Source organism: Perca flavescens, chromosome 6 (assembly GCF_004354835.1).
Source record: "Perca flavescens isolate YP-PL-M2 chromosome 6, PFLA_1.0, whole genome shotgun sequence".
Classification (NCBI taxonomy): Eukaryota; Metazoa; Chordata; class Actinopteri; order Perciformes; family Percidae; genus Perca; species Perca flavescens.
In genome coordinates, this window is record NC_041336.1 from 25,844,739 (window position 1) to 25,870,009 (window position 25,271).

At 40.4% G+C, this 25,271-nt stretch overlaps 1 protein-coding gene across 1 annotated transcript in view; it reads left to right on the plus strand.

Moving 5' to 3' along the window:
* Positions 1 to 25,271, plus strand: part of adamts16 (ADAM metallopeptidase with thrombospondin type 1 motif, 16) — a 55,167-nt gene that overhangs the window by 15,511 nt on the left and 14,385 nt on the right. Inside the window, exons 5-18 of the mRNA XM_028580515.1 lie at positions 1,610 to 1,812; positions 3,833 to 3,916; positions 4,895 to 5,054; positions 6,606 to 6,711; positions 7,375 to 7,512; positions 10,574 to 10,727; positions 13,705 to 13,800; positions 16,779 to 16,927; positions 20,412 to 20,584; positions 20,690 to 20,820; positions 21,166 to 21,289; positions 21,435 to 21,679; positions 21,915 to 22,050; positions 23,678 to 23,804. Of these exons, the coding sequence (XP_028436316.1) occupies positions 1,610 to 1,812; positions 3,833 to 3,916; positions 4,895 to 5,054; positions 6,606 to 6,711; positions 7,375 to 7,512; positions 10,574 to 10,727; positions 13,705 to 13,800; positions 16,779 to 16,927; positions 20,412 to 20,584; positions 20,690 to 20,820; positions 21,166 to 21,289; positions 21,435 to 21,679; positions 21,915 to 22,050; positions 23,678 to 23,804 (2,026 nt within the window). The remainder of the gene's footprint in view (positions 1 to 1,609; positions 1,813 to 3,832; positions 3,917 to 4,894; positions 5,055 to 6,605; positions 6,712 to 7,374; positions 7,513 to 10,573; positions 10,728 to 13,704; positions 13,801 to 16,778; positions 16,928 to 20,411; positions 20,585 to 20,689; positions 20,821 to 21,165; positions 21,290 to 21,434; positions 21,680 to 21,914; positions 22,051 to 23,677; positions 23,805 to 25,271) is intronic.

A 25,271-nucleotide genomic window follows, 5' to 3' on the forward strand; every position in this document is an offset into this window, starting at 1 on the left:
CAGGTACTTACAGAACTAATGTGGTAAGAACAACACATGGTGAATCATTTGTAGCACCGCATTTAAAGTAACAACATGTGCTGTCGTTAACACATCATTAGCCCTGTTGTGGTAAAGAGAGAGAACAAGATGTGTTTTTTTACATAACAAGAGGGTGGAAAATAAATCCAGACATGCCGCCTTTTTAGACCTCACTGTGTTTTTGACTCATCATTCAATTTTTAACTGGGGAGATTTTGTAGCCTTTGAATACAATGGCAAATCAGCAAGTTTGGTAAAAAAAAATAATCCTGAGGCTATAATGTTTCCTCTGAAGAATATTATCTCAATCTATATTGACATTTTCTTGGTGACATTCGTGACATGACCTGTGAAAGGTTAAGGGAAATGGTTTGTATTCACTTTACAGTGTGACAAATGTTTGCTCTCAAGGAATTACCACAAGATCAGTTAAAATTGCTGGGGTCACAGGGGCCATATGAAAGAGAGCAGGCAGGGATTGGACTGGTACCACCACCATTAGACTGCAGAACCCCAGCTGCCTGTCCCCTGTGAAAACACACCGATGTTTACGTTCCCATGGGATGACATCACTGAACACCTGTGCCATGTTTTAGTCGAAAAGGCACTTTGGTCGCTCACCTGCTGTCCCCCTATATAAGCAAACTTTCTAGCCTTTGTAGTTTATCGCAGCCAGATAGCAGGTCAAGGTTTAGATAACCTGGAAACATAGTGAAGTGATGATTAGGTATGTGTTCGTGAGTCACAGGTTCACTTATCAAAGCCCTGATAAGTTTTCACAATACGCTTGTATTGTGAATTCATTGCAATTTACGTCATTGTACAGCTTCATAAAGCTTCTCTTGACACACTGATACACTTTAAGCACCATTTAAAATTACCTCTATTAACAAAGCTTGCGAAGTGGATTAAAACAGAGCTAGTTTAATACATGAATTGCATTTACTGCTCGTAATGAATCTAGAATTGGCCCTTGCCCATCACTATATAGCATTGTGTTATGTCTACAAAATGTGAAATTGCTCAGAGATCTTTTCGTTGTCTACACTAAAAGCAAAATGGATTTGCTTTTACTAATGTCACTGTAAAGCTTCCATGTAACAGTTGCATATGAGAACATTTGACTTTATGCTAATGTACAACCACACACTGTGGTTTCACACTTTACTTAATGGTAACATAAGACTGCCAGAGTCAACAACAGAAAAAAATCTGTGTGGAGTTTATCCATGACATCAGTTCATATGAGTATAGTTAATCACCCACAATTGTTGTCAGCTACCTGCCAGATTCGCTGGTTAACACACACAGGCAAAGTTGGCCATTTGGCTAGTGGCTATAGTTTCATTTCAAATATTGCACAACATATAGGCCTAATCAGCTGTGGGAAGGAAGGGTTGTATATTTGTAATGGATGCCATAACTGCTATTAACTTGCTATTATATGCACTATTGTTTTTTCTTTCATCAATCACTTAGAACTCTGCAGCCACAGTGTGTTTTATAAAGTTTCATTCCGTTCATTCTGTAGTTGTTTTTCCTTTTGAAACAGTCAATTAGTTCACTGCCTTTGCCCTGTTTTATTTAGACATGCCCAAACCTCCAGAAGACGATGCCTTCATCCTTCCAGATGAGTACAAGTTCATCCCGAGGAACAAAAGAGCAGTGCTAATGAAGAACCAGGCCAATCGGAAGCTCAACGTGGAGACGCTGGTGGTGGTGGACCGGAAGATGATGGACAACCACGGCCACGAGAACATTACCACATATGTTCTTACTGTGCTTAATATGGTGAGGGAAACTCAATTATAAGTGCAGTGTTAGACATCATAGCTAAAAGGGAAACTACAATAGAAATGTATTGACTTTATTGTTTTAGTACCAATTAGCAAATATTACCATGCTAACACGTAACATTATACCTGCAATACTATAGCATGTTAGCATTGTCATTGTGAGCATGTTAGTATGATGATGTTAGCATTTAGCTCAAAGGACCCCTGGTATTAGGTACAGCCAGAGATGGTTTAGAACTGAGACACCCCAACTCAGATAATTTCTTGTATTTGTGTCACGTGTTTACCACGCCTCTTTAGGAGACTAGCAGCAGGTACTGAGTGTATTGATTCCAATGGGAGAAGTGAATGTGAACACAGATTATGACCGATTCTTTCGCCCCATAGTCACCAAAGTAAATATTGGACCCATTATTTACAAGCCACATATCTCCTAAACATTCTGACACTAAAATGACAATTTTCAGACGGACAAATCAGGAGAAAATTAGTTTGAGACCTGTTTCTGTCTCAGGAACAAACTCTTGTGAGATCTGGCAACACAAATAAGCTAATGTAATGTCAACTAACGTTCTGGAATGCCCTAACAAAATGAATTTCCGTAATGCTAGCTGTGTAAATATCAAATGTTAGCAAATATAACTTTTCATCCATAGTGACGTGACACCCCTGTGTTCCATTCTCACTTATCAGAAAGAGCACATCTAAAAACATGAAACCGATATCTGGGTGAGATCATTGCCGCGACGCTCACAGTGTCCACCCGTCCCTCTCAGCTGATCTGCAAGCAAATTCCGTCACGCTCATTTTGCTACTTAATGACTGACTGACAAATCCAAAGATAATCCGTCTATTTTGAAAACATAGTTCCCTGTAGTAGAAACCAAGTTGGAGCAGTCACAGCCCGCCTCAGAGGAGTCACCTAAATACAGTATGGAGTTTCACAGAAAACACCCAACCCCCTACCCCATCTGCCAGCTTGCATGGGTCTTAAAAAGGTTATTTGATATTTGTCAAAAATTGAATATGATATGCCGTTCCAGGATTTTTGTTTTCTTTGCAGCGGAGTGGAACGACTTCAAAAGTGTTAATTACCTATTTAAAAAAACACACTGTACACAAAACCCTGAAGCTCTATGGAAACTGGTGATTGTTTTGGTGAAAACACAGTGATTCACTGTATCTGTTGAATTTTGCAAATCTGGAGCTCTGTCAAACACTGCTGTTCCAGAAGATCTTAGTTTGTAAGTGGTTTTGATTGCCTCTTTGACCTCTGAATGCTGCTTGAATTTGGTAACAAACCACAGCCATGTGTCTTCTCATGAGTAGCTGCAGAGGAAGACCAAACATCAGGAACATAAGGAACGAATGAGTGTTAATGTTTCTGCAGGGGGAGGGTAAAAAGGCTTAGTGAGTGGCACCTGAGGTATCCACAGGGCCTGAGTGAACAAAAGCAAGAGATCAGGAGCCCACTTTCAAAGCCCAGCCCAGCCCAAGTGTTATGATTGATGGTCAGATATCCATGTGAGTACAAGAAGCTGAATTGAAAACAGCAGTTGTGGCTGTCATACCTCAGCGATACATCAAAAGGGCTTATTTCCACAAGAATGTCAAGGTGTGTTGTCTCATACACATGACATAGAGCTCTCTGTTGTATTGTATGTATGTCTAAATGTTGCAAGAACGTAAAGATCATAAGTATAACAGTATCAATATCAAGTTTTATGTAGTGTTATAAGCTTGACCCATAGATGAAAATATCCATAATAATCTCATTGTGTCAGTCTAGATACTTTTTAAAGAAGTACTTTATTCTGAATTTGAATATTTTACTGACTGATCCAGCATGTCTGAATGTGTTTGAGACGCTGAAAACAGCTTTTTCTGCCATTTTTGCATGAAAAATTACAATTAATTGATTATCAAAATAGTAGTCTGTCGATTAACTAATTGATTAGTCAACTAATTGTGGCAGCCCTACTGGATAACAGTGCCTGTGTTTGTGTGCCTTCTAGGTCTCCAGTCTCTTTAAAGACGGTACGATAGGGGGGAACATCAACATAGTGATAGTGGGCCTTGTGCTTCTGGATGAAGAGCAGGTGAGCATCACAACGCATATAAGCATTGTCATGTGAAAACCCTAATATGTCCAAAAATCCAGCCTCTCAAACAGTAAACACTGTGATTGATGGTTGCATTTTAAAATGTGGTTGTAGGGTTGAAGGATTTGAAAATTACTCTTATAAAGGGTTTGGTATACATATGGTTAAAGAGACTTTAAGAGCACTACTAACAGTGTGTGTCCTGCAGTGTTAGCAGTACACATCATGGAGCTTCAGACACGAAGGGACTGCAATACACAAAAAAACTTTTTGTTTATTTGTTTTTATGCCCGAAGGTCCAGATCTTAGGTTTCACAGAGATTTTCCTGGGGTCTTCCCAACTACTTAGGACTTTTACAGTGGTTAATTATAGGGTGTATATTTCCTTGGATCTTTGCCAGATTTAGGAGGGAAATTATCTTTGCAGGAGATGGAAGGACAGCTTGAGTACAAGTGAAAAAGTGGGAGAGAAGGGAGAGGGACAGAAGCAAAGAGCAACAGGTGGGGCACTGTCAGAGCAAAAGAGTCAAGCAGGCCGAGGCCATCCACCTGTGTTGTTAATAGATTCAATCTTCCTTAAGAGGCAATAGTCAGTGGGAGGAATGCCAAAAATGGCAAAAATGTCCCAGACTTTTGTCTTTCTAACAGCAACACTTATTTGATCAGTGTCTCCTCTTGCATCTTCATGTTTCCTTTAACATCCATACATCTAAAGATATCGGTAATTGAATGAAAAGACCAAGCAAGGAAATGGTAAACCAAGAAAACTGCAATACATATAATAGTGTGGCCTTCTTGTATTCAATGAGGTTGTTATGTGGTTTTATTGATGTTTTGAAGCAGTGGAAAGGTAATGTCTTTCATTTGCCTGACATTTTTCTCATTTAAATCCATACCACTCTGTGCTCACAGCTTCCTTTCACGAAGACAATATTGTTTCTCTTTCTGCCTCCTTTTATCTGCTTTATCTCACAGGATGGCTTGGTGATCAACCACCATGCAGACCACACACTGAACAGCTTCTGCCACTGGCAGTCCACTCTGGGAGGCAGACAGGGCCGACACCACGACCACGCCATTCTCCTCACAGGACTCGACATCTGCTCTTGGAAGAATGAACCCTGCGACACCCTTGGTACATTTAAACACTGAGAAGTACAGTAGATGCTGCAGTTACAATATGTCTAAAAATGTAATTTGAGACAGGCAGATAAATGGCACTAAATGTGTGGACGAGAGGAAATACTGATACTGTGTTGTTCAAGGTCAAGTCACAGAAACGCCACGATCGCTATTTTGTGTTTGTTTGCTGCTCTTGGTAGAAATATGTGATTCTCTCTTGCTGTCTGTCTTTCTCTGGGAAGGTGTCCCTGTCCTCTGTCACACGGTGTGACCGAGGATCCCATTAGCCAAACCAGATGTTGAAAAAATCTGCAGCTTTCAGATCTTTTGGGCTCAACAGTATCGCACACTGTATATAGTACTGTGAAAAAAATATTACTGTTATGAGCATAAAAAGCATTATCAGAAGGGCAAATCTAAAACATTTTCATAGTTGCATTATTGCATCAGAGGAATATAAGCTATACATTCAGAAAATGTTTTCACTTAAATCACAGGACATTCCAAAAAGTGGGTTAGGGTTAGTGGGTTATTATCTGTACAGACCAAGCTCAGCTACTTTAAACACACGTGTGCACACACACACACACATACACAATGTAAACCATCTAACCAACCTACAACAGCTTGTATGTGGTAATGGCCATGCAAACACATTGTTGTCTTCCACACTGTGAGAAAAAACTTGTGTCCCAGAAAAACACAGTCACACTGAAACACACACATGTAAGAGAAAACACACACTCCCTTCAAACCCCAGACTTAAGTTTTGACTTCAAAGTGTTGAGGCTAGCATTAGCTCTAATCATTGCTATGAAAGCCCAGTTCAAAGGTCTGTGTGTGACTCTGCATGTGTGCAGTAAAAAAAAGAGTTAGTTCTGACTAATTCCCAAAAGGAAAAATGGCTATCAGTGCTAACAGTCACTATATAACACAGTGTATTTTCATTGTTGTTACAGCCCTATCCCTTAGTGTTTTCCTCAAAAGCAGTATAATATAAATGATCTACCTCTTTCCTGACACAAAAATGGAACTACATCGCAGTTCTCACAATCAATCTGCCTGCTTGTGTTTAATATCATTTAATTATCATTATCATCTGTGTGTGAGACAGAAGGAGAATGGACAGAGAGAGGCATAAAGGGAGCTGAATAGTAAAAGGGAGTTTAATAGACAATGAGAAATATGAGAAAGAAGTGAAGACAGACAAATAATGTTTTAAAGTGAAGTGAAAGGGAGTAGGGGATCGAGGAATGTTTTCAAAGAGTCCCATATTTTAACATATGGAGGGGTTTTAACTCAATTATTCTGTTTGATATTTCTTATGCATGCAGTCCACAACTAGCTCAAACTGGGGTATGTGTTGGGCTTCTCATCTGAGAGAATCCTGTTGGAGAGAATCCTGTTGAGTTCAAAGTCCAATTTTTGTTAAGTAGGAGGAAACACAGTTTGACAGTGGTTATTGTCATCAATTACAGTTTGGGTTGGAACTAAGTGAGTTACCACTAATTAAATAATTGAAGTGTGATGTAAAATCTGTAAAATTGTACCACTGGTTTTGCAGGCTTTGCTCCAATTAGTGGGATGTGCAGCAAGTACCGGAGCTGTACCATTAATGAGGACACAGGCCTGGGTCTGGCATTCACAATCGCCCATGAATCCGGACACAAGTAAGGATTTCCATTTGTTTCATGAGTGCCTGATGACAAAAGAAAAGTGCTGAGATGTCTTGTGGCAAAGTTAAGGTGTTAACCATGAACCACACTGCCCCTGGTTTGTGTCCGGCCAGGGGCCTTTGTTGGATGTCATTCCCCACCTCTCCCCTCGTTTACTGTCATTTGTGTACCGTCGGCTATCCATTACAGTAAAGGTATAAAATGCCCTGAAACCTAATTACAAAAAAATATAATAGGTGGTAGAGCAGTCTTGTACCAATCGAAAGGTCGTGGTTCCACTGGGCAAGAAACTGGACCATGAAATGCTCCTGATGTTGCGCCATCGTTGTGTGAATGGAAGTCGGATAAAAGCGTCAGCTAAATTAAATATAATGTAATGATCCAGTAGGATAACAAATGCTGTAAACTTCCAATGCTACATGTGACATGTTATCAACATATAATTAAAGCATGAACCGCAAATTATGTTTTCAAGCATTTTTCCATAGTAATGCAATGTTTGGTTTTCTGCTTGCACACCCTTGCTACAAACACATTAACATGGTACGGCTGCCTGTCTTCTACTGTTGGATTAAAAAAATATGAGCCCATTATTATGGAGCACTGTCACCATAACTTGTACGCAGAAAATATTTTATACCGTTTTTCACTCCCCAGTTTTGGAATGGTCCATGATGGTGAAGGAAACGTTTGTAAGAAGTCAGAAGGCAACATCATGTCTCCAACATTAGCGGGTCACAATGGTGTCTTCTCCTGGTCTGCCTGCAGCCGGCAGTACCTCAGCCGTTTCCTCAAGTAAGCAGCCATACATGTATTTTCTATTACTGCTATATGCTTTTGTTGTGGTGCTAAAACAATGCGAAAATAATTGATTTAAGAAGCACTTATTGTTAGTAATGACATTTATGGGTATCACTGCTTGAAGAGTCTTATTAAGTTTTCATGACATAAGAGCTCCATCACATTCATATGGCACATTGATGAGTAATGACTAAATCCTCATGCCAGCCTTTGTTGAGTGCTCATGCAACAAAGACATAAAGCACTCTATCAGTTTATAAAACTGACTTTTAAAGCAAGAGTCCCCTTGGCAATAGCCACTTTTAACATGCATCGTGTTTACAATATTCAACATGTGTTACTGATAGATGAACATATGTTGAAGAAAAAAGCATGTCAGCGGCAGATATATCAGTTACAAAGGCTCTGATCCAAAGAGTGGCAAGTAAAAAAAGTGCGCTTATGTTATAACTATTATGAGACTTTTGCAAAAGCAAGGAGAAACAGGCCTACTATACTAAATATATAGCTGAAATAGCAACTAAGTGATATGTGGTGCTGCTATTCTCCTGTACATGTTTCTTACAGACTGCATACTGTATGTTTTATGTGTCAACGTGCATGTGAGTGAAAGTGTGTGAGGCAGAAAGTTGTGTGTATGTTTGTGCAATAGTTGCATTGTCATACACACAGGCTGTTAATCCAAGCAAAAAAGAGAAGCATCATAGACATAGCTCATGGCTGTCAGGCCGTATTTCTATGTCTGTGTGTCTGTGTGTGTGTGTGTGTGTGTGTGTGTGTGTGTGTGTGTGTGTGTGTGTGTGTGTGTGTGTGTGTGTGTGTGTGTGTGTGTGTGTGTGTGTTTGTGTGTGTGTGTGTGTGTGTGTGTTTGAAACCAAATAGCTTAGAGCCAGTGCCCGCCACTAAATTTACCAGTGTGTTAACTGAACTGTCAGGTCTCCCCTCTCAGAGTGGTGGAGACAGACAGTGTATTTCCTCGCTGAGTTATTAGAGCTGTGGTGACCTCACCCTTGTTAGAGCTGTCAGCCTTATATTAAACTCCCATCACCCCCTGAGGCCACGTGGAGGGGATCTCTGCACCACTGAAACAACCAGGGGTCGTCTTCCTGCATAATCACTGAAAGATAAAAATGCTGTACGTTTTCCTAATTGCAATCAACAGAAAGTTATGATATTAAAATGTTTTTTGGCTAAATGTGTCTCGTTGAGTTAACCAAGACTCTTACATGTCTTTACATTCATCTGCTATGGAGGGGGAGTGTTGTGTCAGCCAGCAGAGTTTACATCACACTCACTCTAAATCTGCCTCTCCTCAGTCAGCTATGACAGAGAGATCTGTGCCAACACTGTATGTATAGTTAGATGCTTTATCGGACCTCTTTGTCATGCCTAGAATGGATGGACAACTTTTCATGGCAGGGGAAGCAAAATCTCCTTCAAAGCCACTTGAAGTTGTTTTGGTTTTTGTGAGCACTCGTGAACCCCTTTAGAAAGTCAGTGATACATAAAAGTTACAAGATTCTCTTGAAGTCCAATTTCTTTTCCCAGGGTCAGACATGCTACAATGGACACAGTTTGGCTCTTTGGTCTCATTCTAGCGAACATCTGAGGAGACATATCTGTGTCTCTTGTAGAAGCTCCACTTGTGACATTTTGGGACGTTTGCTTTTTTTTGTCAAGAGGATCGATAGCGCTCAAGTCTGTTTGATAAGTATGTGGCTGGACCCAGCAGGTGGTTATCTGGTTAGCTTAGCATATAGACCGAAAACAGCAGACAACAGCTAGCCTATGTACAAAGGTAGCAACATTTGTATTAATCAGTGATCTCTAAAGCTCACAGATTAACACGTTATATCTCGCTTCCATGAGAAATTCCTACAATTGACCATTTTATGTGCCACACTTTGTCTTTGTGTTTGATGTACCAAAACTCTGTGGTGAATATAAAATAATATTTTTTATCTGGAAGAGATGAGTCAGGAGATCTGCAGAAAAGAATGGGTGCTTTTCTTATTTATTTTATTTTTTATTTGTATCTATTTTTTATATCCCCAGCTGATGATAATCCCGTGGTGTTCAGTGCTTACAGCTTACATTTTGGAAATAAACATTTTGTCCTAAACCTCTTCCAGTGCCATCATTGAATGTAAAAAAAAAGAGCTGCTCTAAAGGGAATCTGTACGGAGCTACGTTGAGCTTGTAATTTCACGTGTGAGTGACTGCCTGCGTGCATGCTTGTCCACGCCCCTTACTTGTGCGCCTGCTGATGTGTGTACACTGTAAATGTAATGTATTTTTCAGAAACGTTATTATGTGAATAATATCAGAATATTGCACTTGAAGAACAGCCATTGTTCTCTGTAGACACATAGGACCCATAAAGCGATCAGACACACACAAACACACACACACACACACACACACACACACATATACTCTGCTAAAGCAATCATGACCACTCACTAGCACGATGAACCTTTCCAACATATTTTGCCTTTTCATGCTCTTTCCACCATATTTCTGTATTATATTCCCTTGACTGCAGTGTATAAGCTGTAAAACATATCTGTATAGTAACCAGTGATATCAGTTAACATTGGAAACCCTCCGCTGGTGTTAGGATATGAACGATATGGGCAAGGTTTTTTTTTAATGTCTGTCATAATTGAGCCTCTGATGCATTAAAACCATTACTTTCAGGGTTTAAGTTTGGCAACTTGTTATGTTACCATGGCAACACTTAACAGTACTCTCCAAAGTGGGAAACAATGGAGCATCATGGACTGCTGCTATGCTCTCTGTTGTGGAATTTGTGTGTGCACAGCATGGAGCCTTATATATACCAGCTACCTTATATTTATAAAGCACTGAATTACATGTCTGTTTTGACTGACTGAAAGTTGTTTAAAGATGAATGATTAAGTCTGCTTTCTTTTGTTTTACTTTCTTATTCCCGTCTTTCTTTTTCTGTCCTCTGCTGACCTATTCACTTCCACTCTCTCCTTTTCTTTACCTACTCTTCTATGACTTCCTCTTTTATTTTCCTCTCCTCCAGTTCTGCCCAGGCTGTGTGCTTATCAGATGAACCCAGAGCAGTCAAGGAGTATCAGTACCCTGAAAAGCTGCCTGGTGAGCTGTACGATGCAGACACACAGTGTAAATGGCAATTTGGGGAGAAGGCCAAGCTCTGCACTCTGGACTTCAAGAAGGTAAAAGTGGTTTTGACTCAATTATGCCATCCTATACTAATTTAAAAATAAGTAAAAAAAAAAAACATTCCATGCTGTAATTCTCTGGTATGGTGGCAATTGTTCCATAGGAAAAAATGGAGAAAAAGGATGGAGGGAATAAGGTAGAGGAAAAAAGGAAGAATAAAGGAAAAAAGAAGGAAAAGAGAAACTATTACTGATTAGTTTTGTATTTCCTCATGTGCACACACGCACATGCATGCATACTGTACTCTTACGCACACACACAAAATAAACAGTGAGATATAATTCTGCCCATATAATACTCACTGGGATAGATGACTAAATATACACTGGAGCGTTGCCAATGGGAATCTCTTCTTGTTGCTCTCCCATTGTCTCATTACTGCTGATGTTACTGTTTAAGATACCCTGCTTACTGTGAGTCTAGATAGGGTGTAGATCATTTCAATGTTTAATGACAGTGTAAAGATGTTTTGAATTATTGGTGTTCTTGCATCTGGATTAGAGTTCTTCACGGGTCCAAACATGGTAAACTCACCTGAAGATGGACCCGCCCTTCCAAAAACATGAGTCAATGGATTTTTTTTATTTTATTTTCTTGAGATAGTAATTTCTTTAGAAATTGTTCTGACACAGCTGACTTTTGCCCCAGGACCCCTTGCAGGCCCTGCACACTGTGTGCATACATGGAAATGTCAGCAAACAAATTCCAAAATACATTGGCCACCATGTCTACCTTCAGGCAGATAGAAATCTGTAACTGTAAGACTGTAGCATTGGCCAGTTAGACTTTAACTAATTGGTGCAATATTGTACAGTGGTCCTGAAATGCAAAACACAACATTTCACAAAAGAAATGCAGGCTATCAACTTTATCTGTATGATGCCACTCGTGAACTTGTGACTCCTGAACATGCACTAGTACACAGTACATTTTTAATGCACTGTATTGTCTCCAATGTGATGGACATAATTAGTTCTCAGTCTCACTGATTAAAAGCGTCAACATTTGACATGGGATGAACTGGTATGGAACTGAACTGGCAATGAGACTTCTTTCTCTTCTTCAACATTACTTTTGAGGATTTTTCTTTTTTATTTAAGAGTATGAATGAATGAATGACTGAAATCTTTATTTTGAACAACAAAAAAAAAAAATATATATATATATATATATATATATATATATATATATATATATATATATATAATGTATGTAACAAATAACAAGCAAATAATGTATAAAAAATAAAAAATAAATAAAAAAGTCAGTCTCACTTAACAGTCTTTACCACATCTAAATCACAGTCAAGCAAGATAAATCAAACATACCATTTAAAAAAATACAAAAATACTACTCCACTATATGTCCTACTTTATAAATCTAAATCTAAAATATTAGATAACAACAGTAACATCAGTGTAACTCTCTTTCATCACTTTTGTACTTCAAAAACTTCAAAAATAAATTGTGTCAACCTTTTTTTTAAATTGCAACATGTTTACACTTTGTTTAATCAATTCATTCACACTATTGCACAAGTAGTATGTAGAAGTATGCTGGAAAACAGAGTTGGAAAAAGGGACTTCAAAATGCCACAGAGATTATTAGCTGGATTTGAACCCATGATATCAGCACATGGTATCCTACTTAGCCTGCTCATCCATGCAATATTTCAGCTATACGATATTTGAGAATTGTTCCCTCATGGTTTTGTTTTTGGTCTTATACTGTCTTTGCTTATGCACCTGGTGGTAGCAAGGTGCATAGGACCCAAAAAATCCCCAAGCAGCACTCATGCTCATACTCACTGTCTTGTCAGACACTTGTTACTCATAAAAAAACACTACAAGAATCGGCCTCAGCGGGGCAATTTATCGTGTAATGAATTCATATTTCATGAAACTTTTTGGCAGGCGTTGTCAAGATAAGGTACCGCTGGAGGAGCCAAATGATACTCTCCGTGGTGTGTGTGGTTAGATAGAGCTGGGTTACCCTAGCAAAGAGCAAGATGATATGCATGGGTGTTTTTCCCTTTTTCTCTCTTTAACTCAGTTTCTGTCTCACTCTGTCCATCATCTCTCTCTCTCTCTCTCTCTGTCTTTCCCTTTCTCCATCACTCACTTACTCTTTTTCCTGTCTCTCTCTGCCATTTTAACTGCTACAAAAGGCCTGAGCAAGCAAAACAGCTGGATAAATAGGCCTTGGGATGGATTCCACGTTGGCTCTTGACAGCAACAAGCTGAGGCCGAGGTGCCTGTCAACATCTGCATTGAGTTGTCAAAATCTGATATAGTCATTCAGATAGTAATAAAGTGGACATGTTAAAAAGTAGCAGACCATGTTTCTCAGGCGATGCGAGCAGGGAAACCACTCGGCGCTCCCATCTGAATATTTCAAACTGCTGCTGAGAGACACAGCCATGACTTCATGTAAATTTAAGTCTATTGATTGCATGGCATTATCTCTTTTATTCTAAGGTTTATATTGTGTGTGGGTTTCACTTTTTGCTGACATACTGTAAGATTTAGTGTTTGTTAGGCAAAGAAAATGTATGAAAATACTAATTGCAAGTTTTTTAATGTAATTATTTGTTGTTCTGCTGCAGTAAAAATGGATACGCATGTTTTATTTTCACTGATGCATTGTATTGCCCGTGGGATCATACAAATATTGTTATCCTAGCTACTGAAGCATAAATATTTTGGAAATACAAGGTTACTGCACACTGATAGCTTGCCAGCTCAAGATTCAGACAATCTGTATATCAGCAAGTTTCCATCAACATGTTTTAATAGCTCTCTAGTGACAAAATAACAATGTTATTATGATTTATTGTCTTTCCCATCACTAGCTTTGTTTACAACTGCTGTATGAAGGAAACTGATTATCCCACTACTGAAATGTGGAGCACAAAAATATATTAGCAGTGCTGTGTAACTTACTCTCTGCCTTTCTCCCATGTTGTTCCAGGATATCTGCAAGGCTCTGTGGTGCCACCGTGTTGGGAGGAAGTGTGAGACTAAATTCATGCCAGCCGCTGAAGGCTCTGCCTGCGGCCCTGATATGGTGACTTAACACGTGTGTGTGTGTGTGTGTGTGTGTGTGTGTGTGTGTGTGTGTGTGTGTGTGTGTGTGTGTGTGTGTGTGTGTGTGTGTGAGGGGGGGGGGGGGGTCGCGTGATAGGCTCACAAGCTTTGTCACCTCAAGAGTGGCATCACATGACTGGCATGGGAACCCATTCATTTCTATTGGACTTTTTTATCCATCGCCTTTGAGCTAATTCAAGTGGCCATACCACGGACATTTCCAGGAGCTAGCAGGGACATGTAGCTAGATACCTCTATCTTCAGTGTATCTTTAACCATGGTTTTGTTAAAAACAAAGAAAAGAAATGCACCATCCATTTAAGGGGTAGAATTACCCTTTAATCATACCATCACTAAGATAACCTTTGTTCCATTTTAGCCGAAGGAGCCAAAATGAGTTTGCCCTTGATACGCCTGTTTCGTCAAATGAGGACAGCATGTGGTTTTCTTCTGTATTTTTTATTTTTTTTTTACTTCACTGTTGACAGCACATTGCTTCATGGCAACATCTTACCAAATACATCCACAAATAAAAGGTACCAAACAAGAGCCTTTCGCAAACATGTGTTTGCAGTTTTGGTGAGAATATGCCCAACAACACAGTTCAAACCAGAACATTGAAAGCCATAGCTTTCGGATTCCCTGCACAGCAGACTGAGCTGCAATTTGTGGATTTTTCCTTATAGGCATCAGTTTACCCAGTTATTGTGTGTCACTGTGCTGCTCATTATTATCAGCTGTGTGACATTTAGAATAAGAGGTGTAGAGCTTGTAAAGATGTCTCACACACAGACGCGCACATAGATTCCCCCTCCAAGGGATACCTCGACAAAGAGTGTTCGTATTTAATAAGGTGAACATGCTGAATTGATGGAGATACTACTATAAAAGTAACATTTATTGAGTGTTTTAGTGTTATGTAGTGGAGATACTGCCACTCAGTTCGGCCGTTTCAAGACAAAGGCCTTAAACTGTGGGACACTGCACTCCTTTGAACGGTGTCTTTGTACACCAATGTCTTTGTCCCAGTTCAGACTAATAAATCTACTTGAAAGCAAATAGTTGGGATTGACTTTATAATGTTTTAGATTTGGGTTCATTTGAGTACAGTGTCAATACAATCTCTTGTTGATAGAGGTACCACAGTCTCCCTCCATTATTTCACCTCAGGGAGCAGCTGCAATTGGTTTGTTGCTGATGTGGCAAAAATATGCCATTGTGGCTTGCGCCAAAAAGCAATCTGTACTCTTTATTTATTCTATGTTTCTTTTCTTACTTCTATCAAGATGATTCTCCCCCAAGGCTGAGTATCTCTCTCTTACCCTCTCTCCCCTGACAGCCCATCATCCACATTTGCTTCTCAATATATTGAACTTGATGGTTTGATCCCACCCTCTCCCTCCACGGGACAATTAACTGAACACAAACAATGACAGGCTCACTTAGGAATCTGTGGCATTCAGCCGCAGGGGGAAAACTGAGGGGAAATCAGCTGTTATAGTTCCTAGTCAAGGACCACGAGATTAGTTGGAGGGGCGTGTGTGTGTGTGTGTGTGTGTGTGTGTGTGTGTGTGTGTGTGTGTGTGTGTGTGTGTGTGTGTGTGTGTGTGTGCGTCGTGGCAGGCATGAACACACAGTGAGAACAAGAACAGCTGAATAGACAGTATATGCCCCCCATCAATACTAATGCATGAGTGGGTTGTGTGTACAGTGTGTGTTTGTGCTTTCAAAGGATCACTCCAAACCGAGCAGTTGAGTATATTGTGACTGATGTCATCTTCTGATGTACAAATCCTGTGCCAGGGAACTGCCTGTGACATAATGTTACTTTAAGTGAGTCTAGATTCTGCAAAGTATTCTCCCATTACAACTGGGGATTTTGAGTAAAATACTGCTCATTTTTGGGAAACGTGATTGGTTGGTTGGTTGGTTAATGACTAAGCCTTTTTTGAGATAAAGATTCAGCCGTTTGAGAAATGAACGTCCTGTAGCACCTCCATCATCTCATGCAGTACACTCTACAGACAAACTGAATTCACTCTACTTGCCTTTTAGTTTAACATTTGTCTCCTGCCTTGCCTGTTTGTCTCATGGAACACCTTTATTAATGCTCATGGGTGGAAAACCACTTGGTCAGAGTGGTCCCTGTGCAGAGGGGTGGTGGTATCTGAGGTGGTAACTGTGAGCCACTGAACCTCCTCTTTGTCGGGTCAAAAGAAGCAGCATACTGTATATAGTCGTGTGTGGGGGTAAAACCTTAGAAAATGCATAGTAAAAATGGGCCTGTTCTGCTTCACTTCTTTCAAAAAGTAGGTAGACACCAGATATGATACTAAAAGGCTGATACCCCACGCTTACAGTTAATTATCTCAGTGCTTTGGCAGATATTTATTCTTTTGTTTAAGAATTAAATATGTTTCAAAAGATGTTTTACAACAGTGAAGAAACATTACTATATTGATTTATGCATTATTGGCAGCAATATTTCAACCTGTTTCATGGTTTTATAGATATATTTTTAACTGTTTCTGCTTTTATAAAGAAAAAAAGGGCAACATGAAATGCAAATATGACACTCTATCACTGTTGGAGAATATCCTTGTCAGGTATGAGACAGTTTTTCCACATTTCAGTTGTGTGTTTGGCTTAGCTCTGTTAATTCTAGCTGATGACAGCTCAAGGTAGAGGCTGTCCAAAAAGCACAACTGGAGTTTCACTGATAGATTGAGAGTATGTAACCAACCAGGCCCACAACCTTTTTGACAGCAGTTAAACCTGAACGCTATATCTTACAGAACTCTTCTGTGGTTTGACAGACAGTCATCATAAAGAAGATAAAGGGCATGGTACATTGGAAAGTCTGCATGTTTTTGACACTTTTATGGCTCTTTTCTAGTGTGTGCCTCCCTTCTTCTGCCACCCTCTCTCCACTCATAATTCCTCTCTCTCTTTCCTCAGTGGTGTCGTAGGGGCCAGTGTGTGAAACAGGGTGACGAGGGCCCGAGGCCTCAGCATGGTCAGTGGTCAGAGTGGTCGTCCTGGTCTGTCTGCTCACGAAGCTGTGAGAGCGGAGTCACCTATCGAGAGAGGCAGTGCAACAACCCCAGGTAGAGATTTATATAATAACAGTCCCGAACAAACAAGTACAACAGTGCATGTTAGCAAAGATTAAAACCGCACAAAAATGCAAATCTCAGCAACCCAGGTATTAGAGGAGTAGTTTGACATTTTGGGAAATGCTCTTTCTTGTCAAGAGTTAGTTAAGAGAGTCAATCCCACTCTCATGTTTATGTCTTAAAGGTGCAGTAGGTAAGACTTACAAAACTAAATTTCTGTCATATTTGCTGAAACTGACCCTATGTTGGAGAGAACTACATGAAGCAGGTAATTAATCTGGCTCCTCTGGCACCACCTACAGCCTGTAGGGTAGTGTGATTTGCAAAAATCCACCGCTCCCTGTTCAGATGCACCAATCAGGGCCAGGGGGTTGTCTAACTGTGTGTCAATCACTGCTCATGCACATGCATTCATTCTCCCTTGTGGGGGTTAGGGGCTTAGGAGACCGTTTTGGGCTTTAGTGGAAAGGGAGGAGGGACTGAGAAGTTGTCGATATTCAAATTTTTTGGCTAAATCCTGGATCTTCACAATCCTACCTAAAGCACCTTTAAGTAAGTCGTAATAGAGCTGGAGACAGCAGGCAATTACCTTCGCTTAGTTGGAGTCTTGATGCTGTTTAAATTATGTAGTCAAAGAGCTTAAAACAAGGGTAAAACCCACCGCTAAAGCTGAGTGTTATGTTGTTGTTTTTGACTAGCTAAGAAAAACTATTTGACTCACACTTTTTTGCTGTAATCAGGACAGAAGATGTATCAAGTGACTATGCTTTGGTACGGAGATGGTCTGTACTTTTGTATGTTTGTGATTGCTTAACTCAAGGCCAAGAGTATTTTAAGACACATGATTAAAATAGTGAGGATTACTCTCACATGGGTCTCTCACTTGATCACTTATCTGCTCACTTAGTCCCCTACTCATCAGTCACTCAGGATTATTTGCTCCGCCAGTCAGTGAGGGGGCCCTATCCCAAATGCCAGTGCCTCCTCCTTATCATGTCATGCCAAGATCCTGACAAGTGGCGGGCTAAATTAGACAGAGACTGATGAGGAGAAAGAGAGGGAGATGGTGATGGAGGGTAAGGAAGACAAAGACAGGCAAGGGGGGAGAGAAAGGGGGTTAGGAGAGATGACAGAGAAGGGATTAAAAAAGCGAAAGATGAAATGCAGAGATATGAAGGGAGAGAATCTGAGAGCAAGAGAGAGATAAGTGACAATGTGATTAGAGGGCTTATAGAAGGTGTAATTGTACCGTGAAAGGGATTTTAAGTAACATAGCCCGGGGATATACACCTGTGATTGGAGGAGCCTTTACAAAGGCACACACAGAATTACAATGAAATTCAATGTTATTTGTAATGTATCACACTTTTGCTCACTCAGATCAAATGCAACACAGGTGATTGTCATGTCATGTTAATGCATTGCAACCTGGTATTACCTGTAAGTGATACATATCATCACTCACTCACTCACACACATATTTAGAGAATAAATCACGGCATTAGGAAGATAATAATTCTGTTGAAATACTGGGTAACACTTTACTTGAAGTTATCTACATAAGAGTGACATAAGAGTGTCATGATACAGTTATGACACATGAACCCTAACCCTAACCATAACATGTCATGACAAAAACCGAATGACACTTACTAAAAGAAGCGTTATGTCATAAACGTTTATTTAATTAATAAACTTGTTGTTTATTGTTATTTATAAACTTGTTCATGTTTATGACTCGTTCATGACAGTGTCATGTCACTCTTACAGTGGGGGAAATAAGTATTTGACCCCTTGCTGATTTTGCAGGTTTGCCCACTTACAAAGAATGCAAAAATCTACAATTTTAATCATATGTACATTCTAACAGTGAAAGACAGAATCCCAAAGAAAATTCCAGAAAATCACATCATATGAATTTATTAAAATTGATAACCATCTGATGAGGAAAAACAAGTATTTGACCCCCTGGACAAACAGCAAGTATTCTGGCTCCTACAAGCCAGTTAGTCTTTCTTTAAGACACAGCCCCAATCCGAACCAATTATCTACATCAAATACACCTGCCTCACCTCGTTACCTGTATAAAAGACACCTGTGAACACCCAAACAACCAGCATCCAACATCACTACCATGGGCAAGACCAAAGAGCTTTCTACGGACATCAGGGACAAGATTGTTGATCTGCACAAGGCTGGGATGGGCTACAAGAGAATCGGAAAGCAACTTGAGAGAAAAGATCAACTGTCGGTGCAGTTATCAGGAAATGGAAGAAGCACCACACCACCGCCAATCTCCCTCGGTCTGGGCCTCCACACAAGATCTTGCCTCGTGGGGTGTCCCTGATCATGCGAACGGTGAGGAATCATCCCAAAACCACAAGGGGGGGGAACTGATGAATCAACTGAAGGCAGCTGGGACCACAGTTACAAAAGAAACGGTTGGTAACACACTACGCCGTCATGGATTGAAATCCTGCAGCGCACGCAAGGTCCCCCTGCTCAAGAAGAAACATGTACAGGCCCGCATGAAGTTCGCCATTCACCACCTGGACGACTCAGAAGAGGCCTGGAAGAAGGTGATGTGGTCAGATGAGACCAAAATAGAACTTTTTGGCCTCAACTCAACTCGTCGTGTTTGGAGGGCAAAGAACACAGAGTACAACCCAAAGAACACCATCCCCACCGTCAAGCATGGTGGTGGCAACATCGTGCTTTGGGGGTGCTTTTCAGCCAAGGGGACGGGACAACTCCATCGTATTGAGGGGAGGATGGACGGGGCCATGTATCGTGGAATTCTGGACCGACATCTCCTTCCCTCAGTGAGAGAGCTAAAGATGGGTCGAGGATGGGTGTTTCAGCACGACAACGACCCTAAGCACACCGCCAAAGCAACAAAAGAGTGGCTGAAGAAGAAGCACATCAAGGTTCTGGAGTGGCCTAGCCAGTCTCCAGACCTGAATCGATTGAAAATCTTTGGAGGGAGCTTAAAATTCGAGTTGCCAGGCGACAACCTCGGAACCTGAATGATTTGGAGGCTGTCTGCAGGGAGGAGTGGGCCAACATCCCTGCCGAAATGTGCACAAACCTTGTCACCAACTATAAAAACCGTTTGACATCTGTGCTGGCCAATAATGGCTTTTCTACAAAATATTAACATGGTGTTTGTCCAGGGGGTCAAATACTTGTTTTTCCTCATCAGATGGTTATCAATTTTAATAAATTCATATGATGTGATTTTCTGGAATTTTCTTTGGGATTCTGTCTTTCACTGTTAGAATGTACATATGATTAAAATTGTAGATTTTTGCATTCTTTGTAAGTGGGCAAACCTGCAAAATCAGCAAGGGGTCAAATACTTATTTCCCCCACTGTATGTAGATACCTTCAAGTAAAATGTAACCAAATACTGAATATCAAACATGCAATATGTTGCATCAAATAGAGGCATATATTTTTCAATCCTTCTCTGCAGACCTGCATATGGTGGGAAGTTCTGTGAGGGCTCCTCCAGGTCGTACAAACTTTGCAACACTGAGGATTGTCCACACAACGCCACTGACTACAGAGCGCAGCAGTGTGCTGAGTTCAACGGCAAACAGTTCAGAGGGTGGTACTACAGCTGGAGGCCATACAGTAGAGTGGATGGTGAGACAAATGTTCCATTCATTTTTAGAATTACTTAGGAAAACAATTAAACAATCAATATGCTCGTTGCCTGTGGCCCATGTTGTTATTTTTCTTTCCCCCCAGATCAAGATGTGTGTAAGCTGTACTGCTTTGCTGAAGGCTATGATTTCTTCTTTGCCCTGGCCAGCAAAGTTAAGGATGGGACACTCTGCTCACAGGACAGCTCTAATGTCTGTATTGACGGACTGTGTGAGGTAATACTTTTAAATGGCAAGTGGCGAGACAGTAACAGGGTTTGACTGGATAATGATTTCAAAGCGTAGCGGAGTTAGTGCTAGATTTTCTTTGAAGATGATATCATATGTAAGGTGTTTGAAGTTGAGCTATAAATTCTGAGCGTGGATTTAGCAGTAGGAGAACATCAATAGACACTTTCGCTGTGCTGGTTTACTACTACCTTAAATGTCGTGATAAACCAAAATGTTCACATGTCAACACATAAGGGATAAATGATTGAAGTTTTCAACTCATTTAAAGTTTGTTGCTTTTTATGTATAATATACTTGTTTGTCAAAAGCAATGATGTTTTTCTCCCACAGAGAGTGGGCTGCGACCGTGTTTTGGGCTCCACAGCTGTGCCTGATGCTTGTGGGGTGTGTAAAGGAGACAACTCCACCTGCAGGATCTACAAAGGCCAGTACACCAAGCAGCATTATACCAACCGTAAGTCCCAGTAGTTAAATTGTTCAGTTCATTGGTTTTGGGGGACTTCCCAACTGCCTTTTATTTTTTTTGCCTTTTATCATGTCATATCTCATACACAGCTACAAAACGTGTGTGTAGTTTAATGTTGTATACTCTTTCTCAGAGTACTATGGGGTGGTAACCATCCCAGCAGGAGCTCGGAGTATCCGTGTGATGGAACTGAATACGTCCAGCTCCTACCTGGCTGTCAGGGACACCCAGAGACGCTATTACCTGAACGGCCACTGGACGGTGGACTGGCCAGGCAGACACCCCATCGCTGGAGCTATTTTTGAGTACAAGAGACCCTACAACAGACCAGAGAGCCTCATATCAACTGGCCCTACTAATGAGACACTAGTCATAGAGGTAAAGGATCCCTGGACACACAAAGTGTTGCTTTGACTGATGTTATAGATTTATGTCAATGTATGTATGTATTTGTGCAACTAGGTTGTTTTTTTACGTTTTCTACAACCCTTTCCCATCTTTCATTCCTCTGTGACTTACTTTCTTACTTCCCATGATAACTTTTGTCTATATATCTGCGCTATGTTTTGTTGTCCTTTGTCTCATTGCTCTTACCACATTCTTTCTCCTGTAGATATTGTTGCAGGGCTGGAACCCAGGTGTACGCTGGGAATACACTCTGAGGAAAGCTGATGAGAAAAGGAGCCACATCAAACACAATTATACATGGGCCATCATACGCTCCCAATGCTCAGCAACTTGTGCCGAAGGTAAGTGTAAGCGTTAATGACAAAAATAGTTGCATTATCATATTACAGCCAAAATGTAGTGAAAATGTGTTTTTCCAAGCTGTAATGATTGATGTGTTCAAAGTGTGGCATTGTCCTTTTCATCTCCCTTGTCATATTACATATGTTGTGCAGTTAGCTATTCTTCTATTTGTTAAAAAAGTACCATCATTGTTTGTGGTTTTTTTAACATAGATATAGTTCTAAAACAATTTAAAGTCTTATCGCGTTAATGAAAAAGTAAAGATCACCTTCTAATATGAAAAAGGAAAAATCACCTTCTGATCATCAATCTGGGCCAGCATCTGAAGCTCAGTCTGACCTCCCTGATCCATAATAAGGCTTTTAGCTGCAGGTTAAATGGAGATGGGAGCGTTCCCATCATTACTGAGGGGACATTAGTAGCTCTTGTTTGGGACTGGTGGGACCTCTTCCTGTTCTACTGAAGACCTGCTATTACATGCACGCACACACACACACATACACAAATGGATACACTAGAGCAAGCAAGCACACACATGCATGACTTCGACCAGTGCCCTTTGTTCCACACACAAAGACACACACACAAACTAATGCAAAGTTGTTGTAATGACCTGGGCAGACCCTGGCATGGTGATTTGAGGCTTGAAGTCAGTAGACATAAGTGTATGTGTGTGTTTGTGTGTGTGTGTGTGTGTGTGTGTGTGTGTGTGTGTGTGTGTGTGTGTGTGTGTGTGTGTGTGTGTGTGTGTGTGTGTGTGTGTGTGTGTGTGTGTGTGTGTGTGTGTGTGTGTGTGTGTGGACTTGCTTGCCTTCATGAGTGTGAACAAAGCCCCCAGTGTAGAGTTCCTATTGATTGACACTGCAGGTTAAAGTTCCCCACCCTGGTCTGTTGCAGTGCACCCTAACCACCTCCGCCTCTTTGTGTCCTGATTGTAGGCCATGATGGGTTGGGGGTCGTTTGCTTTATTAAAGAGTGTGACTGACTAACTGACCTGAATGAGTTAGGATGTGCAGATTGACCATGCCTGAGGCAAAATACCAACCAGGGGATCTGTGAAGCTGGGATTCAAGTTTCTCATACATCAAACATTGTTTTTCTTTTTCGTTTGTCATCATCTGAAAGAAAGAAAGTTAATAAAAGAAACTGTCCATGTGTTGTTTTCATATATTACAGAGACAAAAAAAAAAATTTGCAAATCACACATGCAGAAGGAGGTGTGGCAAAAAGACACAAGTTTAAATGTCCATGAACATTCCTTTGACTTCCTAGAAGGTATTTTAATGTCAGCGTAAAACCAGTTAAATTAAAAAGGTGTCACATATTGCAGGTACTGTATATTATGTGCAAACATTTGATAGCATCCTGACAAAGAGCTTGACACAATATGACTTACAAAACAATGCTGTTTTGTTTTAAGTTTCAATACCTTTTTTGTCAAACTGCTGTGTTTCAGTGCACAATAACCTAAGATACCCCTCTCCATAACTTTTTAATCCATTACTGTAAATATGAGACTGCAGTGTTATTGTACTGTTATTTTAACATAGTTTATGTTAGTCAAAATGAAAATGATATTCTCCTTTCATGATGATGTGCCTGAAATGATTGATATCACCTATACAGGCCAAATGAGCACCAAGTCTGCGTGCTACAAAGACTTGAGAGCGCAAGTGAATACGTCCTACTGCAATCCCAGATCAAGACCAGCTACTGGACTGATGCCCTGCAACACTCAACCATGTCCCGCCAGGTCAGACTCTCTGCTCTGTCATATGTCAGTGTTGTGTTTGCTAGTCATAGTGGTGATGGTTGGTGATGTAGTTACTGAGTCAATCTAGATGAAAATTGTGTGCAGGCATTCATGGTCCCCAGAAGATGAATTGTAGTAACTTTGGTGATTCCATAACTTTTCCTCTAGGGTTTGAAAATGTATTTGTTTAGTGAAATATATTGACAGCTATTGGATGGATTGCTTAGCAATTTATTACAGATATCCATGGTGTCCACAGGATAAATCCTAGTGAAATATCTCAACAGCTATTGGATGGATTGCCATTAAATTGGGTACAGACATTCATGTCTGCCTCAGTATGAATTGTTATCACTTTGGTGATTGCCAGATTTGTTATCCAGTGTTATCAGCAGGTCAAAATTAAATCATAAGTTATTTGTCCAGTGCCAAAACTATTGACATTCCCATCAGCCTCAGCTGTGTTTTATATACAACCTCACAGAGCCGCTAGCGTGGCCGTAGACTCTTGTTGTTAAGATTAGAGTTTATGTGAATTAAATATCACAACTCATTCAACTCAAACCTTAGTGATGTCAATGATAATTTGTGGCTTCAAACATTTGTGAATGACCTCAACACTATATCTGTGCTCGAGCTCTCAATCTGGACATCATTAGAAAATGGTATTTGAACGGTACAGACATTTCCTCATATTTTCCTGATACACACTTTTGGATGGAAAAAGACAGAATAGTTGGCCCATCTGGACTTCTAGACTTTGGGGTATGTCAATTATTCAATTGTTCAATTGGCATATCCTGGAAGGGCTATTTTGTGAACCGTAGGCTATGTGACAGCCAAAAACATTGTTGGCTGTTACTGCTCAACATTCTATACATGCACGTTCATGTTTGGAACTTGAGGAGGCAGCTTTAGGGGCCACCAGCCAAACAGGTTGATATAGATATTTAAGCTCACCGCGCTAGTGAAGAGATGGTCTGGTGGATCGTATTTTACAGTAAGTTTTCGCTCTTCTTTGACTTAATGTCCTTTTTCTCTCATCCTACTTCACTGTTCACAGGTTTAGTCTTTTGTCCTCCTACCTTCTGTCCTTTTCACCTTCCTCTTCCCTTCCTTCTTCTGACCGTCATGTGTTATTGGTCTACAACACCTACACATCTGCTCTGTAATTTCTTGACATGCGGTGTCAAAAAGAGCTGTTTATTGGTTGAGTCAACTCTTCCAAACTACTTCCCACACTATCTCCTCATAATAAAGCAAATGAATGGTGTCAGGCAGCACTGGCTGTATTATCCACCCTTTTCGAGCTCAATAAAGCACCTGTTCTATGATGATGACATTTTCCTCTTGTGTAATGAAAAATAGCTTTAACATTTTGGCCAAACGTGTGTGAGACATGGTGAAGAAGGGGAAGTTCCACTGGATATTCTCTTTGTGTCTTTGTCCAGTTCAGCATGATACCTC